This window comes from Rhinopithecus roxellana, chromosome 3, assembly GCF_007565055.1.
Source record: "Rhinopithecus roxellana isolate Shanxi Qingling chromosome 3, ASM756505v1, whole genome shotgun sequence".
NCBI lineage: Eukaryota > Metazoa > Chordata > Mammalia > Primates > Cercopithecidae > Rhinopithecus > Rhinopithecus roxellana.
In genome coordinates, this window is record NC_044551.1 from 150,689,580 (window position 1) to 150,708,743 (window position 19,164).

At 56.8% G+C, this 19,164-nt stretch overlaps 1 protein-coding gene across 10 annotated transcripts in view; it reads left to right on the forward strand.

Moving 5' to 3' along the window:
- Positions 1–2,233: 2,233 nt before the first annotated feature.
- The window catches only part of TCF7 (transcription factor 7), a 37,583-nt gene continuing 20,652 nt past the window's right edge, over positions 2,234–19,164 (forward strand). For 3 of the 10 annotated variants that reach the window (XM_030927426.1, XM_030927428.1, XM_030927429.1), the window contains exons 1-3: positions 2,235–2,704; positions 2,870–2,936; positions 3,462–3,586. In XM_030927426.1, coding sequence (XP_030783286.1) covers positions 2,240–2,704; positions 2,870–2,936; positions 3,462–3,586 — 657 coding nt within the window. In that variant the 5' untranslated portion in view covers positions 2,235–2,239. Of the gene's footprint in view, positions 2,705–2,869; positions 2,937–3,146; positions 3,224–3,461; positions 3,587–19,164 lie in introns of those variants that run through there. The other 7 variants (XM_030927425.1, XM_030927431.1, XM_030927430.1 and 4 more) reach the window with 4 other exon arrangements.

A 19,164-nucleotide genomic window follows, 5' to 3' on the forward strand; every position in this document is an offset into this window, starting at 1 on the left:
TGTGGATGCCTGTGACTCAGCCTTTCTCTCCCTCACTCCTCCTCACAGCCCTACCCTCCCTACTCACCCACCCTCTCCTCTGGTTCCAACCAGCGGGGTGGGGAGTTGGAGCCATGACCCCATAGGACAGTTGTTCCCAGACTATAAAATGTCCAAAGAAACTTGAGGGTGGGGGAGTTAACAGACGGGGAAAAAAATGTTCCTTATTTTCTTTTGCCAAATAAGGACATGAAAAAACAAACTTGTCCCACCATCATTTTAGCAAAGAAAAGATGTTTTCACACCAATAAAGCAATAAGGGCATAACCCTTGATTAAAGGCTAATACCACCAAGCTGGAAAGTTTTAACCTTATTGAGAAAACAAAACAAAACAAAAAGAACCTCACTGTTGTTCTGACTACTCTCCTTTCTCCAAGGACTGGGGAACACGTCAGCCTCCACTGATCTGTGTCGGGGGAACTCATGGGTCTGGGGACAGCTATTCTGGAGAAGGTTCCTGCAGAACCAGGGTTCCCTACAAACACAGGACCCCTAAAGCCATTGGGTTGGGCAGATCCGGATTTCCTTTCAGTTGTTCCAGAGGAGGCTCACCCCAAGCCAGACCCTACCTATAACCTTAGGAGCTGAGGTGGGGGAGGCTCTGAGACCCTGTCCCTATGCCTCCCTCCTCCGGGCAGGGCCGAGCCCCCCCCTTCCCCGCCAATCCGGAGCAGATGAGGCGAGACTGAGCGGCAAGACCACCTGGGAGGAGGCTGGGGAGACCTCTCCCCCTCATCTCCATCACCAAACTGAGCACTCATGCCCATGCCACCCCCCAGCCCCGGCCTGGGGAAAGGAGGAAAAGTGGGCACCCTAGCCCGGAGGTGGCGGGGGAGGGGGTTGTGGTGTCCGAGGTACCCCAACGGGCGGGCACAGATAGGATCTGAACACAGGGAAGCATGCCCTGGCTCTTTGATCCGCAGCCAGCCATGCCGGGCCTGGACCCGGAGGGAGGCACGGCTGTCTTCCGGCCCGGCTTTGCACCGCTGCCAGGGGTCCTGTGGGGCCCTCAGCGGGAGAGGCGTCCAATACCCCGCCCTGCCGCAAATACCCTCTATTCCAACTGCTCTCAGAAGAGGCGTGAGCGTCTACACTGAATCCAGCACAGAAACCTGCTAGGGGGGCTGCAGTTGACTGCATCGCGATCCAAAGGACCGGCGTCTTTTGTAGATTCAGTGGCTGAGCCAGGCCAAGTGTGCCGTGGAGGCCCGCGTGGACGCAGACCCGGGTGCTATGCAGATGCGCTGGAATCCAGGCACTTTCCCGCGCTCCGCAAATCTAGATGTTTCAGCCTGGATCGAGCGTTAGAGGATTAGTCAGGCCAGGGTCAACTTGAGAGTCATGTGCTCCCTAAATGCGATTTCTAGGGTGGAGTTGCTGTGGACGAGGGACCCACGTCGGAATCCCGCGCCCACGTGGCTGCCCAAAGCTCTGAGTCTCCGGGCTGCAGGTTCTAGTCATGGAACCGAGTTGGGAGAGTAGTAGGGGCTGGGACTTGGAGGATCGGCTGAGGTCTGATGCTCTTGGCTGTGTTCGCGGCTCAGAGCCGTCGCCTGGCTGAGGGGCCCGTCACAGTTGTGTGATGTATAAGCTCTGCATGCAACAGGAGCTCAATAAATGTGCGAAGGGGGGTATGCTTGTGTTCGCGCTGTATGCAGGCAGCCTAGAAGGAAGTCCCTGATTGGCACAGGGATGGAGGATGGGGCAAGAGCCGCGACAGCGCCGCGGAGTCCCAACGCTGCCGGTTTCCTGGGGTCCGAGCACAGCCTTAAGCCCTAGGAAGCCCCCAGTTCTAAGCACAGGGCGCACTGGAGGCTGAGCACTATACAGTTCACACCAAGGCTGCAGTGGTAAGCCACGCCCAAGTCCCAAGGGCCTAGGGGACTCCCGCCCTCGGCAGCCGGAGGAGAAACCTGGGCGCAGGAAGCAGGGGGAATATCGGTTGTAGCTGAGTAAGGTGGGGCTCAGGAGTTCCCTTTAGAGTCTCTGCGTTTCGGAAGAAGGGTGATCATTCTCAGGCTCGTCCGACTTCTCGCTCGGGGTGCGCTCCGGGAGAGCGAGCCCTTTAAGGCTACGCCCAGTGGGCGCGTCCCGGCCTCACCCGGGAGAGAAGGGGCGGGGCGGACCTGTGTCCCGCCCCCGGCCGGACCCGCCCCCACCGCCCGCCCCGCCCCCGGCACTCGGCCGGCGGCGCCTTTGATGTTCGGACCCGCCAGCTCCCGGAGCCGCTCTGCCCAGCGCCCTAGCCCGCGCCTGCAGCCCGCCCAGGCGGAGTCAGCCCGCGCTCCGCCCGCCGCGATCCGAGCTCGGAGGTTCGGACTCCGGGCTCGCCGCCCCCGGGCCGGCTGCGCGCCCCGCACTCCCCGCGCCCAGCGCCCCGCGCCACGGCGAGCGGAGCGCACCATGCCGCAGCTGGACTCAAGCGGGGGCGGCGCGGGCGGCGGCGACGACCTCGGCGCACCGGACGAGCTGCTGGCCTTCCAGGATGAGGGCGAGGAGCAGGACGACAAAATCCGCGACAGCGCCGCCGGTCCCGAGCGCGACCTCGCCGAGCTCAAGTCGTCGCTCGTGAACGAGTCCGAGGGCGCGGCCGGCGGCGCAGGGATCCCGGGGGTCCCGGGGGCCGGCGCCGGGGCCCTGGGCGAGGCCGAGGTCGGGGCCGAGGTGAGCCCCCGCCGACGCCGGCTCCTCCCCCGCGGTCGCCGCGCCCCGCCGCCCCAGCTGCGCGCGGCCCTCGGGGTCTCCAGCGCGCAGGGCGTCCCTGCCCCGGCGTCTGTCCCGATCCCTGCGGTCCCACCGCCCCTCACTCCCCTCCGGTTCTCCCTCCAGGCTCTCGGGCGGGAGCACGCTGCGCAGAGACTCTTCTCGGACAAACTTCCAGAGCCCCTGGAGGACGGTGAGTTTCTGCCCGGCCCGGCCCCCCTTCCTCGCTCTCAGGCCTTGGCCTCGGTGGGACCGGGACGCCGAGGACCGCGGGAAGCCGGGTGCCTCCTCCACCGCTGCTCGGGAGGCGGCAAAACCCAGGGGTGGGGAGTGGGGGGCGGGCTTCCCGGGCGCCGCCGGGTCGAGTCACTTCCGGTGCCCTGACCTTTATAGGAGTAAACAGACCCCCGCCATCCCCGCCTCCCCTCCTGCCCAGGTGACTGACTAATCCGCCGTCTTCAGGAGACAGAACTGGCCAAGGTTTCTTGGTTGGAGGGCGAGGGGCGGGGGGGAGGTCAAGTAGTGGCCACCTCGGGGAGGCCTGCACTCCAGGTCCTTCCCCTAAAACTTGGCACTGCGGATACTCCCAACCCGTTCCTTCCCAAGTCAGGAACTTGCAGGGGACCCTTTGGCAATTCTTTTTCTCTCAAGAGCAGACAGCCTTCAGTCCCAGCCGCCACCAGGGCTGGTGTGTCTGACCCAGCTGTGGTTTTTCCAGGCCTGAAGGCTCCGGAGTGTACCAGCGGCATGTACAAAGAGACCGTCTACTCCGCCTTCAATCTGCTCATGCACTACCCACCCCCCTCGGGAGCAGGGCAGCACCCCCAGCCGCAGCCCCCGCTGGTAAGTGGACCCCGCAGCCAGTGCCGCCCTGCGCTTGCAGCCTCCTTGACCAGGTAGGTGAGGCACCGGCAAGAGACTTCTGCCTGGAACAAAATAGACGAGACTCCTGTGCTGGTCTTTCTTCCCATACACACCCAGTGGGATCTGAACCAAAAGGAGAACTTTGCTGAAGGAAGGAGAGGCCGCCCTGGGGCACCCCCTTGCCCTCTGGCTCTTGGCTTTTGTCTTCCCAGCTTGCTCATAAGCAGGTGCAGTCTCTGTCCTGGTGCTGGGTGATGCCAGGGTGGGCTCTTCTTAGAGAACTTTTGAGCCGAGACCACCCTCGCTCCTGGCTGCTCTGATCTGATCTCAGAGCTTTGCAATTAACTTTCTAACTAGCCCAGGAAACCCTGAGCCTCCTTGGCGCTTGGAGGAGTGGGCAGGAAAGCTGATCTGTTCAGGTACCCTGGTTGTGCAGGAGAAACGGGCTGTACTCGGCTGTGTCCTTACTGGCGTGAGTGCACCCTTGCCAAAGAAGGACCCTGAACACCATGTGTGGAAAGTGGGTTCTTAGGAAACTGGCTTGGTCTCAGACACACCAGGAAGGGTTGGCAAAGGTGCTACAAATCAGGGATGTTGAGAAGGGACCAGTTTAATGAATTCGTGAATTAAATTTTTTTTTTTTTTTTTTTTTTGTTGAGACGGAGTCTCGCTCTGTTGCCCAGGCTGGAGTGCAGTGGCCAGATCTCAGCTCACTGCAAGCTCCGCCTCCCGGGTTTACGCCATTCTCCTGCCTCAGCCTCCCGAGTAGCTGGGACTACAGGCGCCCGCCACCTCGCTCGGCTAGTTTTTTTTTTGTATTTTTAGTAGAGATGGGGTTTCACCGTGTTAGCCAGGATGGTCTCGATCTCCTGACCTCGTGATCCGCCCGTCTCGGCCTCCCAAAGTGCTGAGATTACAGGCTTGAGCCACCGCGCCAGGCCGAATTAAATATTTTTAAGTCCCAGTGCTTTGAAAACATTTCATGATCATTACAAACCATGCCCATTGGTGCAGATGACCTAAAGTGTGAAGAGCCTATTCTGAGTACTTTGGAGCAGTACAGCTGTGCTTTTAAAGAAATTCCTATTCGTGTTTCACAGTCTTCTCAGTTGGTCCAAGTTGGGGTGAAGGTACATGGAAGGTTTGGAGGACTGTGGTAAGCGAGTGTTGGGTGTGAATGTAAGCCCAGTGCAGGTGGGGCTGGCAGGCTGGAGGCTCACATGGCTACAGTGGGGTCACCAGAGGAAGGAGAGTAACTGCTAGGCTGTTTCAGACCAGGAGTGAAGAGGGTGGTTCTGAGAGCTGCTGGATGCGAAGTCAGTGGGAGTGAGAAGACATACAGGCTTCTTTCCAGAAGCCCAGGCTGGAAAACCTGTTATATGGCAGGCTCTAGAAATGAACTCCTTGCCCTTTGGGCCCCTATTTCCTCATCTGTAAAATGAGCATGTTTTCCAAGTAGTCTCTGTATCCGACTTTCTGCTCTGGAGTGGCTTGGTATATGAGGTGGTTCACTTCCTTCCAAGTCTGTGAGGTGGGGGGCGTGCCCTCCAGCATTCCTGCCCGATGCAGTGACTATACCCAGAGAACTCACCCTGCACGAGCCCATGCTTAACAAAGATGCATTTTGGATCCCTACAAGATGTAAACCCTTAGATTTGGGACCAGGTTGACATAACTTACCAGTGCCAAACTTCTGACAGGTGAGCCACTTGCATGGGGGCCGGGGTCACCTTGGAACCATGATTAGACAAAAGGCCTAGGCCCAAGCCTCCACTCCAGCTTCCCGGGGCTCCACAGCAGCACAGGGAAAAGGCCTCCTTTCGGAGTTCATCTAGTGGTGTGGGCAAGTGCTGGGAGAGTATCTGGAGCAGGGAAGGCCTCGTTCTGCTGTCAGGGTATGGGTGATGGAACCATTTGGTGTCCTTTGGCCCACATGGGTCAAGAGTGGGCTCTAAAAGTCAGGACAGTGGGGGAGGCACACTACCACTGACCTGGGTCATTTATTTTTCACCTTTCAATCTTTCTCAAGCTACAGCAGATACATTTCTATGTATCGCACCTGCTCCTATAGGTACATATCCCCTTGCCCTCCTCCGCACGCAGCCACAGTCCCCACTGTGTGGCTTCTGGGCACACATGAGGAGGAGAAGGATGGGCTCTGACACTGGCTCTCTGTGCCCTGGCCTCAGCTGCTCTGTGGGGCTGCAAAAAAGGACAGAGGCAAAGGTGTAAGCTGGAGTGACACTGGGTGAGGAAGATGTATGTGAATGTAGGGGAACCTCTTTTAAGCAAACCTGACTTATAAACACATAGCAAGTCAGAGTATTTGCTTGCATTACCTGAAGACGTGTGGGCATTTAAAATGTGATTGGGTTTTACCAAGCAAAGTGAATCCACCCCCACATTTTAGAAGCACATTTATCATTGGATTCAAGGTTCATGTGTCTGGAACCCGGAATGATCCTCTTATCTTGGGTCAGGAGCCCCTTGCAATGGCCCTGAGGAAAAACTGCCTTTGGAAGATTTTTCCAAAGCTGGTCACTTTCCCAAGCCCATCTTTAAAGGACAGACAGCTTGCTGCTCGGGTCCTGCCACAGGCCTTAGATCCAGGCCCCCTTGCCCTTTGCCCGGCCTTCCCTGAGGGCACCCATGTGGTCAACACTTAGCTGAGAGGCTTGAGGCCAGTCACTGGACCTCCCTTGGGAGCGGGGAAAGCCTGTACCAGGGACCTGCTCTGCCCATGTGGGTGGGATGCGCACGCGGCTGCTGTGTTAGAGACCTCGAAACAGGCCAGCTCGAACCTTGCCGGGAGCAATGGGCTGAATGACCACCCCACAGCCAACTGCCACGGGACATACTTTTTTTTTTCTTCCGAAAAGGTTCCTTCTTTTTGGTAGTTGGCTTCTCTTAAGCTTGTTTGAGGAAGAAAAAATTAGGTCAAAGTTTATTCCATGAACACTGTCAGGCACCTAACGTGGGCTTGCAGGCAGTTACTGGCCTAGACCAGTAACCAGGGTTTTTTGTTTTGTGTTTGTGTTTGTGTTTGTGTTTTTTTAGAGACAGGGTCTCACTCTGGTGCCCAGGCTGGAGTGCAGTGGTATGATCTTGGCTCACTGCAGCCTCGAACTCCTGGGCTCAAGCGATCCTCCCACCTCAGCCTCCTGAGTAGCTGGGACAACAGGTATGCACTATCATGCCCAGCTAAGTTTGTTTTTGTTTCTGGAGCGATGGGTCTCACTGTGTTGCCTGGGCTTTGGTTTGGTTTTGTTTTCTCTTCTCTGCTTTGAGACCTGAGAGTAGGTGGAGGTGGTGAGTGGGAGGATAGTGAGCTGATCTTAGGCTGTACTTTGGGGGGATTCTGGGATGAGTAAGGCATCATTCCTTAGGCAAACTCAGGTTCCTGGATGCACACAGCAGTGTAGTCAGTCTTGTCACATCCAAAAATGATGTGAGGCCGCGTTGCGCTGTGGCTTCTTCTATGAGCTCCACTTGGAGTCTGTAGCTTGGACAGATGCCGAGCCTTTTGCCATTTTGATGAAATATCCAGAATAGACACATCCATAGAGACAGAAAGAGGATTCGTGCTTGCTAGGGGCTGATGGAAGAGGGGCCCAGGGAGCGACTGCGCATGGGTATGGGGATACTTTCTGGGGTGATGAATAGGTTCTGGAATTAGATAGTGGTGGCAGCTGCACAATCTTATGAATATACTAAAAGCCACTGAATTATATACCTTTAAAACAACGTATTTTACGATATGTGAATTACATCTCAATTTAAATAAGAAGGCTGAAGCCTTTGGCTGTTGCAGGCTTGGGGCCATGTGTCCCTGTCCCTGATCTCCACAGCCATCCAAATGCCTAGGGATGCCCCAAGCCAGGGGGTCAGGCGTCAGGTGTCAGGTCCAGCAGAAGGAGCCTCATTGAGGCAGCGGACTCATGTTGGGACTCCTGGCAGGTCCAGAGCGTGCCCGGGGCAACAGGAGGTGAGGGTATGAGCAAGGCTCCAGCAGAGGAAGGAAGTGTTGCTGACGCATGGCCAGCCTGTCCGAGGAGCTTTGCAGAGATGAGTAGGCGCAGGAGCACCCACCGGCTTCCACATGCTGCAAAGCGAGCCATGGGCCTTGCTGAAAAGTGTTAGTTACTGGTGTTGAGCGCCAGTCCTGGTTGGAGTGAAGCCTATTAGGTGGGAATTTGGCACTAGGCTGGGTACCAGGTACTGGACCCCCAGACTGGAACCAGGCTCTTCCCCTGGGAGTGCCCGGCTGAGCAGAGGAGACAGATAGAGACCTGAAGCAGAGCTGGCCAGAGGAGTGCTGTCACTGAGGTGTCCTGGGCAGAGCCAGCCCCAGCCCCGGCTGTGAGGGAGGGCCCACTGAGCAGCACTCTGAAGGCCACAGGGTGTCCAACAGATGAAGACAGAGGAGGGACTGGCAGGCCCCAGGCTTCCCTCTGAACACATCCCAAACCTCCCTACTTCTCTGCAGTCAGCACCCGAAGCCCCAGCCATCGCCATCTCTCACCCAGACAGCAGCAACAGCCTCCAGAGGACCCCTCCCTCACCCCCTAACCCCCATCCTAACCCACAGTCCAGGCCTCATGTAGCAGCCAAAGGGGTCCTTTAAAAACAGAATCAGATCACATCTCTGACCTGATTAAACCCTGCGTTAGCTTCCCATTGCTCTTGGAGTAAAGTCCAAGCCACTCACCACAGCTGAGCACCTGGGTGGCCCCCACCAGCTGCCCCTCATCACCTGTACCAGCCTCTTGCTGTCTCCCTGACAGCAGTCCCCTCCCTGTCCTAGGGGGTCTTACAGCCAGCAACTTTTTTCCACCCCAGGACTCCTACACTGCTTCCCTCCGTTTGGAAGTCTCTGCCGCAGCCCTGCACATAGCCACAGCCCTGCACATAGCCACAGCCCTGCACATAGCCACAGCCCTGCACATAGCCGCCACCTTTTCATTCCTCACTCAGGGGTCAATTCAGATGTCTCCACCTCAGGGAGCCTCCTCTGACCATTCCCAGTGGGACCCTCCTCATCCCTCGACTCTGGCTGCCTTGCCCGCCCTGGCAACTCTTTAGGCTCAGACGGTTGGCACTGCTTTACAATGCACTCACCATGCTTAACCCAAAGAAAGCCCGGCTGTTCGTTTCCTCCTCTGCACAATGGGAGTGGTGAGCCCTCCTCCCAGAGTTGGAGTGAGGACCAACAGCAGTGCCAGGGAGGGGCCCAGAGAGGTGCCAGTGCAGCCTGGCCAGGGGGAGTCAGCCATGACTGAACCCTTGTCCCTTGCTGGCCTGGCTCCCAGGGGGCCAGTGGTGGCTCACTCGTGGGCCCCACATGGACTTGGGCACGGAGGGGTCTGGAGGTCTGAACCCAGGGACTGGGGACTCAGGTGTACAGGCCACCTACTCACTGCCCTGCCTGACCCAGAATTCTTAGGAGGGAAAGTGCTATCCCAGGTAGGGAGCCACAGCCACTCATTCCTTCCTCAGAATTCTCTCCTGCCATCACAAAGATTGACCTGAAAGAGACTCCTCTTCCTTGTCATCTAAAAGTCCTTTACATGAGACATTGGAAGCTTAAGCTGTTTTGTTTAAAAAAAAAAAAAAAAAAAAAAAAGATTGGCTGGGCGTGGTGGCTCATGCCTGTAATCCCAGCACTTTGGGAGGTCAAGGTAGGTGGATCACTTGAGGCCAGGAGTTCAAGACCAGCCTGGCCAACACGGTGAAACACGGTCTCTACTAAAAATACAAAAATTAGCTGGGCATGGTGGCACACGCCTATAATCCCAGCTACCCTACTCGAGAGGCTGAGGCAGGAGAATCGCTTGAACCTGGGAGGTGGAGGTTGCAGTGAGCCCAGATCAGCCACTACACTCCAGCCTGGGCAACAGAGCCAGACTCGTCAAAAAAAAAAAAAAAACCAAAAAACTCTCATGGCCATCAGCCTGGGAAGCCATGGCCACCTGTGCGTGCCCCTCATTCTTGCCATGATGTCACAGGTGTGGGCAGCCTCCTTGCTTGCAGCCTCCCCTGTGGCTCTGGCTTGCTCCCGGGCTGCCTTCTTTCCCAGGGTGAATGATGTTCTGTACACATCACTCCTTCGTTTCCACCTTGACTATTTTCCTGAAGCATAAATACCCAAACAGAATTATGGGGTCAAGGGGCAGGAAAAGTCAAGGTGTTTTGCTTCCCTGGTGCCCCAGTTCGCTGTAGGTTCTGAGCTGTGAGTGTCCCGTGCTTACAGTGGCTCAGCACAGTTGACATGGAGTTCTGCCTTTTTTGCTCTGCATTGAATAGGTTTGTGGTGGGCAGTGCGACTGTGAGCTATTTTGAATTATATTTCTTTCCTTGGAAGGCTGCGTAGTATTGGCTATCACATTTGAAATATCTGCAGCCTCTTCTTCGCTGCTCCCAAGGTGGGACTTTGAGGGTGGCTCCCTCAAAGCCTTGATGCCTTTCAAAGCCAGGAGAGCACCATGAAGGGGGCCGATGCTGCAGACCCCTGGTTAGAGCCAGGCTTCCTGCCCTACCCTGTCCTGGGAGCAGGGAGGGATGGCTGGGAATTCAGGGTGGCTTGCCCCTCCTCTGGAAAGTCAGGGTGAGTACCAGTTCAGCAGGGTAGAAAAGACCTTCCCAAGACCCCAGGCTGGCAAAGAGCCGTGGATTGGTTGCTGAGACCTGGGATCCTTCCCCCAGCTCTACCAGGTTCCACCAAGCGAGTTTCCACAGCAGCACTCGGGAATACTCACACCAGCACTGCCACCTCCTCAGCTGCTCTGAGACTCAAGTGAGCGGGGCTGAAGCAGATGAGGGTGGCCCCCTTTCTGGGTCTGTGGAGACCATACCCCATCCCCTGCCCCTCCAAGGAGGGAGGTTTAGCTGAGCTTAAGCAGGGCTTGGGGGTGCTGGTTTAAAGTCGCATAGCTGCTGAGGTCAGGTGGGTCAGGGGTGGGCCCAGAGCCTCCTGGAGGTGCAAGGCAAGCCGCAGCCCCTCTGAGCCTCCACAGGCTGTTGCGGTCCCAAAGCCATACAGTCACACCCCTCACACCTTGTGACTGGTGCTTCCTGCTGCTGTGTACAAACAAGGCTCCGTTGGAGGAAACAGGTGTTTTATCAGGTCACAGGGGCCCCCACCCCCAATGGTACAGTGCACAGATCCTCCTGCTGCAGGTGGGGACAGGGAGGCCAGATCAGGGAAGGGACTTATCCAAGGCCCCTTAGAGGACTGGACAGAGGGAAGGCGTTGAGTCTGCGCGATGCACCCTCTGATACTGTATCTGCCATTCTTTGGCTGGGTGGCCCTGGCTGAGTTACTTAGCCCTCTGGGCCTTAGTTTCCTTATCAAAAACTGAGGATAATGAGGGTTCTCACCTGTTTGGGTCAGTATGGAATGGAAAGAGACAGTGTATGTGAAACCCAGCACACAGTAGGTGCCTCCTGAGTGGCAGTGGTGGTGGAGGGAAGGCCTCTACTAGGAGTGTGAGTGCTCCGAAAGCTGAGGTGGGACTGGGGCCTTGGCTGCACTTTCCTTTCCCAGCTACCCCAGGACAGTGTCCTCTGGCCTACCCTACCCTTGGGCCCTCAGCCTGTCGATAGACTACACTTTCTCTGCTGTAATCTTGGGTCCACACCTCGACTGAGTCCCTTCTCTATACTTGGCCTGGGTTAGCACGTGGCGGGCTCCCTCTGCCCTTCCAGAGCTCAATCCTGGAGACAAAGAGACTTTCATTGGGAGCCTCTAAGTTGGCTTTGAGGTTCTGCTGGAGTTGGAAAAAGGGCACAGGGGAGGGAGAGGCCAGTGGGGGCAGCAGGGGAGGCTCCTGAGAGAGGGGCCTGCACAGGTGAGAGGGGAAGAACACTCTGGGTGGGGGCCCTGTTGGAACAAAGGAGGAGAGAGGCAGAAGCTGGCATGCTCCATCAGCAGAGGGACAGACAGAGGCCCAGGATCTGTGAGGGATGTGTGGTGACGCTGGAGAAGAAGGGCTCAGCCCATGACCTTGGTGCTGGGGCAGCACTGGTTCCAGAGCCTGGGAGAGGCTGATGGGCACATGCAGCATGTTGGCGTCATGGTAGGGCAAGGCGGTGCCCACCTGCAATGGTGTGAATTGGACACAGAGGACAAAGGCGGGGAGAGCCAGCTGCTGGGGCAGGGTGCATGCTAGGAGGCATGGGGATCATGGGAGGAACTTGAGCAGAGCCAAGGGAGGGGTAGGCTTTGGGCGGAGAAGACCCAAGGGTGTTGGGCAGTGTAAGGCAGGGGTACCTCAGAGGTGAGAAGTTTCCATTTTCCCATCCTTCCATTTGACTCTCATGCTCTCTCGGGGTTTGGGAGCCTAGGGTCTGGCCCGCTGATTACTGAGGGGAACTCTGCCCCACCAGGTCAGTGGCTTGCTCAGGTCCCAAGGCCCATTGGTGACTTAGCCATGGTGTAGAGAGCATCTCTGACCAGCACTGTCTCTAGCAGAGCTCCAGGGTCCCTGGGGCTTTGGCAGGGGTGGAGGGTGGGTGTCTCTGAGAAACCAGGACGTTATCAGCTTCTTCATTCAGGCAGTTTGCTGCCCTGTTTCGCCGACCTGTCATGCTTGGGGTCTGGACCTGGGAAACCGCCTCCCTCCCTTAAAAACGTGTGGCCCGCTTCCGCTGCTGCATGCAAGCTGTCTACCGCCTGGGTGGGCTTGTCCTCCGCACAGGTTCCCCCTTCCCCTGCTTTCTGCTGGAACATGGGGCTCCTCTTGGCCAGTTCCCCAGGGAGTAGAGGGCCTCCGTCCCTTGCTGGTTAGGGATTCTGGCCTAGGGCATAGCTGGGATGAGCCTGAGTCTGGCCCTCTTCTGGGAGGAGGCCACCTGCCTGGGTTCTGCTAGCAGACTATCCTAGAGCCGGAGCAAGCCTGGGGACACACAGCCCTCACTCCGCAGCCCCGACTCCACAGCTAGAACTGCCTGGAGATCAGAGGAGCAGACTCTGCGAAATAAGCTTCCTCCTAACCCCCCCACCCTGCCCCCCATTAAAACCACCAGCTTTCTCTTCAAGGGCAGGAAAGCTGTCTGGGCCCCACACCATGTGCTTCCAAATGATGAGTGTGCGGCAGAGGCTCCAGGCATGGATGGGCAGGACGTGGCCCCAGGGAACAGTGGGTGTGGGCTTTGGGAGTTTACATGGTTAGGGTTGCCCCCACTCCATGTCTGAGCTGGTTTGGGTGCCAGTGGTGGCAAATCATCTCCTCCCAGGAAACCCAGTTTTCCCATGAGGGCAGGGAGCTGTGATGGGAAGGAAGCCATGCCTTCCCCTGCTGTGTGACCTCACGCAAATCTGTGAACCTCTCTAGGTCTCAGTTTCTTCCTCTAAAATGGGGTGGGAATCCCTGGCCATGGAGAGGCCTGTGTGCTGGGTGGGCCTCAGCCGGGGTCTGCTGGGCAGCTTCTTGCAAGTACTGCTCCAGAGCCAGCCTCCCCATCAGGCAAGAAGGGGTCGTGGGGAGGGAGGGACAGGTGATGGGAGTCTAGGCCGAGGGATTCTGACTAACTCTGACCTGGCTCTGGTGGCAGCGGGCCCAGCCTCCTGGCCTGCTGGGCCGCCATCTGAAACGCATTACTGATGCTTTGTAAACTCCACATCATTTGGCCACATGAAAGCCTGGGACCTAAAAATAGCTGCTCCCAGAGGACGCCCCGCATTGGTGGGGCTCAGCTGACCTCTGCACGCACACCCACCCACCACCAGGCCACCTCCCTTGCCAGGGAGCCCTGACTGGCAGGGCCCCACCCACTCACCCTCCCAGTGTGGGCAGCCACTGCCTGGGGCCAATGTATCTGGGCACAGGTCTCACTTAGCTGGTCAAAGCTTGAGGCCCTGCTGTACCCAGGGCAGAATGTCTGGGAGAGCCAGGAGGAGGCTGCTGAGGGTGAATGGTGGTCTCAGGACCCTTCCCCAGACTTGTCATGCCTGGAATGCCGGCGGGAAGCTTATTGGAAAGCTAGTGGAACCATCTTACCGAAGAGGACACAGCAGCCCCAAGGAGGGGGAGCACTGGGAGGGCACTAGTCTGATGTTTATTTGGCCACTGTCCAATGTTGGACGAAAGAGTCACTGCCAACGTGCTTGTGAGAGTAGGGCACGGCCTGCCCGGGAGACCCCAGTGTCCAGTGGAAAACCCACTAAGTAGGAGGCAGGGCAGTACAGGCCTCCGAGCTGCTAGGGTTGACTCTTTGCCCTGCTGTCTGTGGGTTCCCTCTCCTTATGGTCTCTATGACCAACTGCAAACCACTCTTTTCCCTAAAAATAAACATGCTTATGGGATTGGAGGAAGCTTTGTAGCTATCAAAGGAAATAATAGGGTGTTTTAGAAAATTACATTGTGTTTTAAATAACCAGCATGAAAGTCATTAAGTTTGAAGTTTCATTCAAATCAGATGGCTCTGTGGCTGGCCCGGTGGCCAGGCAGGCAGAGGTGGGTGGGCCCTCTGAGATGCTGAGAGGCAGCCTGTGGAGAGCCTTGCGGCGGTGGCAGCAGTGAAGTCTCTGCTGGCTGGGTACAGCCAGGGTCCAGGCTGGCTGGCCACTGAGTGTGTGCCTGGCTGCAGCAGCCACCCCAGAGCTCGCTGGCAGCCTTTGAAGCAGTGGGCAGCCCCATGGGTGGGGGTGTGGGGACAGATGAACCTGGAAGAGCCAAGGCCACAGGGTTGATGGCCATGTTGCGGGGGGTGGTGTCAGGGATGGAGTTGGGATCAGAAAGGGCTGGAGAGGATCTGTGAGGCCCGGCCACATCTGTTCATTTCACCACTGGATTCTCAGTGCCCACCCTAGGCCCTGGCACACAGTAGGTACTCAGTAAGCAGTTGTTGAAAGAATAACAGCAACTATAGTAGTTCATGTGTCAAGCACTTCCCAAGCACCAGACCTGTGCCAGGGGCTTTTACTCATGATGATATCAAGATGGTACAAGTCGACAGGGCGTGGTGCCTCATGCCTGTAATCCCAGCACTTTGGGAGGCCGAGGTGGGCAGATCACAAGGTCAGGAGTTCGAGACCAGATTGACCAACATGATGAAACCCCGCCTCTACTAAAAATACAAAAATTAGCCCGGCATGGTGGCGCACGCCTGTAATCCCGCTACTCAGGAGGCTGAGGCAGGAGAATTGCGTGAACCTGGGAGGCAGAGGTTGCAGTGAGCCGAGATTGTGCCACTGCACTCCAGCCTGGGCAACAGAGCGAGACTCTGTCTCTAAAAACACACAAAAAAAGATTGTACAAGCCAAGAAAGCAGGTACTACTGTGGCCTCCCTTTTGCAGATGAGGAAACTGAGACTCAGAGAGGATAAGGAACGCGCTAATACCTGGCAGAGTCAGGATTTGAACTTCGGTTTGTTTTACCCTGAAACCCATGCTCCTCCCTGCTCTGTCCCACTTGCTGTAGAATGTGTGGAGATAGGGGCACTGTGGGCCAAGAAGCTGGGTGGTACCCCCAGCACACTGCCAGATTCATCAGCTGGACCCAGCTGGATTCCTCTGGCCCCAGAGAAAGGCCATTGTTCTCACTGCCTCTCCAGGGGTACCTCATAGCTCTGGGCCTGGGTCAGGGATGACCCCTTTTCTCCCCAAACACCTGGTAAGTTCAGGGCTCCCAGGGCCAAAAGGGCTGTCTTTCTTATTTGAAAGGCAGATGCCCAGGGCTTCCAGAAGAAATGTTATGTGGAAAAGTATCCGTAAATGACATTAGGATTGATTCTGATTTGGTGCGTGATGGAAGGACAGTTAAGACCTGTCTATAGGTGGATCACTTCCTCTTTCTAGTGTTGGTCCTGATGCAGCTCAGGGCCTGCTGTTGGACTCCTGGGCCAGGCACCCTCCTCTGTATGGTCCTGGGCTGGGCTAGGGGGTTTCCTAGGCTCTGAGTCGTGCAAAATGCTGGATTGAGGCAGCTGAGGGAGTCCCAGCATATGGGTACGCCCGCCCACCTTATTCACCCATGGGAAGGCTGCTTAGGAACCAGAGCTTCTGCCAGCCCCACTGGGGCACTTTGAGGGCAGTTTCTTCTCTCACTGCCGCACCGCCTCCCACCCTCTCACTCTGGTCATTGTGGGCCAGCCAGGAGCTCAGTGATCTGGCCTGACAGGAATCAGGCAGTGGTCCAGAGGAAATCAAGGGCTGGCGGCCCCAACCTGGCACAATGCTGGCGTTCCTGAAAAGCCTTTTTCTTGGGACATACTTGCTTTTGGTTTTTCTCCTTTTGTTTCACTTTGTTCTTAAGTAAAAAAGGAATATTAAGAAAAAAAGCACAAATATTAATCTAATCCTCACAGCAACCCCATGAGACCTAGACGTTTTACAGATGGGGACCCCCAGGCATGGAGAGACTTGTGCCTAGTGGGTACTGGAGGAGGGATTTGAACCCAGACATCTGACTCGGCATTCGCTGCCCCTCCCCTTACACTCCGTTGCATCTTTGGCCGCGCACATGTGTGTTGCAGCCACAGCTGGGTGCCTGGCTCACCCGTCCCATCCCTTCCCACTCCTCAACCCCAGGAGTTTGGTATTTCATCCTCTGCCCTGTTTGCGTAATGCTACACCCAGCTGTGTTTCTGAGAGCTGCCTGGGCCAGTTTTGTGTGACCCTCCCTTACTCGCCTCATGAAGGGCTCTCCTGAGGCTCCCATGCAGTTGGCACAGCCCAGCCTCCTCCCTCTGCTCACACTGGGTGTGAGGGCTCAGGCAGCAGCACATAAGGGCCTGGCACCTCCAGGAGCTCCTTTCCATGCCTTGTTTCCCTTTGGATAAATGGCTAGACAGTCCAGACAGAGCCCCAGGGGCCTAAACTGGCCGTAGCTGGGGGAGTGAGCGCTTCATGACCGTGGCCTCAGGGCAGGACTGTCCTAGGGCTGGTGCAGGCTGCAGGACAGAACACATGACTTGGAGACCCCTGTTTTGTCTTTGCTCCTCAGAGGCTGCTAGATTAAATTGGGGCAAGAATGCAGGGCCGAGGCTGGGGAGGCGATCTCCAGGGCTCTCGCCCTCCGCCCTTGAGCCCCTGCCTTTCTGGGCCTTGCCTGGACTCTGTCACTCCCAGGCTTGGAGCTAGACAAGCCACAGTGAGAGCACCCCAGCCTCCGGGGGCTGTCCCACCCCTCCTCACACGTGGGGCCAGGGAGCACCAGCCAGACCCTGTGGGAGGGATGATCTCTTGCTTTTCTTTTGGTCATTTATGACTGAGAATCAAAATCACCTCCTTCAAGGACAGAGTGCCCTCACCTAGGGCTGGGGGGAGGTCAGAGCCACACTACTGGCCAGTTTGTTTCAAGAAAGATTCTTGGCAGGCTGCTGCCAGCAGAAGTGCTGCCTGTTGAGGCCTGTCACTGAATGGTAAAGATCTGTGGCCAGGAACCCCAATAGGCCAGATTCTAATCCAGATCCATCACTGCTTGCTGTGAGACCTTGGGCAAGATTCTTAGCTTCGCTGTGCTTCACTTTCCACGTCTGCAAAGTCTGTATGCACAGCACAAAGTGGTTGGGAAGACGTGGGATTCCGGCAGGGGTGGAGCTCTGCAGACTGCGAGACACTCAGTTAGCTGTTACTAGTCGGGGCTGCCATCTCTAAATCTGCACCTCTGGTATTTTCCTGCCTTTTCTGGAAAACAGCCTGAGAACTCCTCAAACACCTGCATCCCCAGATCCCTGTTTTCCATTCCCTACTGCCAAAGACAGCGTAGCTATGAGGTTGTGCTCGGTCCACAGTCCACGGTGGGCTTCTGGACGCCTGGGCACTGATGAGGAGCTGCATGAGTAACTGCCTGGGCTGCGGGTTGCCCAGCCTCAGGGCTGCTGTGCAGTCTCCAGGCTGTGTTGGTAGCATCAACTAGCAGCTCAGTTGCAGCAGCTCCCGGAAGCTTTTATTTTCCTCTAAAAACATCCTGTCCTGAGGGGCGTTCACCTCAAAGTGGAGGAAGGAAAACGCAAGTAAACGAATGCATAGAAACCACTGGAGGCCATGGGCCAGGCCACTTGGCTAAGTGGGGCTCAGTGAGTTCCGAGGGTGCCTTGGGCCAGGCTGGGCTAGAGCAGGCCTGTGGTTTGCCAAGGCTGCATGCAGGGACTCCAGTCCCCACCTCCGCTGTGGCAGGCCCCTTTATCTGATGTCAAGGTCAGGCGGTGGGTGAACTGGCCACACGCACCTAGCAGAGCTCTGTGCAACTGTGGCAACAGCCTTGTGCCAGCAGGTGAGACTGAAGCCTCTGGGTCCAGGAGGGTGTGGCCCTGCCATCTCCCACCCCTTCCAGCTCAGCTGGCCACGCAGCCACACTCTGTGCTTTTTTCTGTGCTTTGTGGTGGGCGTCTGGCACAGGGCATCCAGCACGCTGTGGGCAGGGAGCTTGCGGGCCGTCCTTTGGAGAGCACTGTGTCCTGGGCAGTGGTGCCTGGAGCGGGGGCTAGGGATAAAAGGGCATGAGCAGGGGCGCCTCCAGCCTGGCTGGCACTCTCGGCCCTACTGGAGTATTATCTGCCGAGATGGGGTCTGTGAAAGCCCACAAATCGAGGCCTGGTCCATATGCAGGCAAGCCCCGTCCTGCCCCCCAGGCAGTTGATTCTTATAGTCTAAGGCCTCGAGGGGCATCCTGCTCAGCAACTGGGCAGACTCCTTGGCACTAAAGCGCCACTGGTGCTGGACAGTGGGGCTCCAGCTCTAGACACAGACTCCTGGGGAGCTGTAGGGCTGACTGGTGGGCCCTAACAGTGCAAAGAAGGAAAGTGAGAACCGGAGGGGCTGTGCCAGGGGAGCTGGGCCAAGGGCTGAGACCAGCCTGCACTGTGCTTCCCAAGCCACTGCCCTGGCATGGCATGGCCCGGGTGTCTATCCAAAAGAAGGGATGCTTTTTCTAATTAGCACAAATGCCCTATGTAAATTAATGGCAGCCCTGATGTTGACTGGTCATTCTGACTCCCAAAGTATTGCAGGCAGGAGAGGACAGGGGTAGGAGGAGGCCAAAGGGTCTTAGGTACCAGGTAGGATGTCCTGAGTCCAAGTAGTGGCTCTGGCTCCTCCCAGCTTCCTAACCTGTATGCTGCAGTGACCCTGTGCCCAGCCCCAGCCAGGGTGCCTTATTTAGTGCAGCCACATTCTCCCTAAACACTGGCTCACACACACTTCCCACCCTACCTGCACTGGACTCAACTTCAAGGGCCCAGCTCTAATACATTCCATATAAATAACTTAGGGCACAATCCCAGACCACAGGAAGGACAGGACAGATGAACAGTCAACTATAGCATAGTGGATTGGTGCTGCAGAAGGAGTTGGGGATGAGGGAATGGCAAGGGACCCCTCCTCAGATAAGGAGGGTAGGATAGACTTCTAGGAGGAAGTCTCATTTATATGAGTCCTGAAAGATGGATAGGAGTTGGCCAAGCCAAGTAGTGGAAGAGTGCTCCAAGCAGAGGGAATCATGCCCTCAGAGCCAGTGTCCCCACGTGGCTATAGCACAGAGTGAGAAGGGGAGAATGAGGCTGGCACCACTGAAGACCTGGAGGGCCCATAAAGGGCCCTGGCACTGACCTGGTA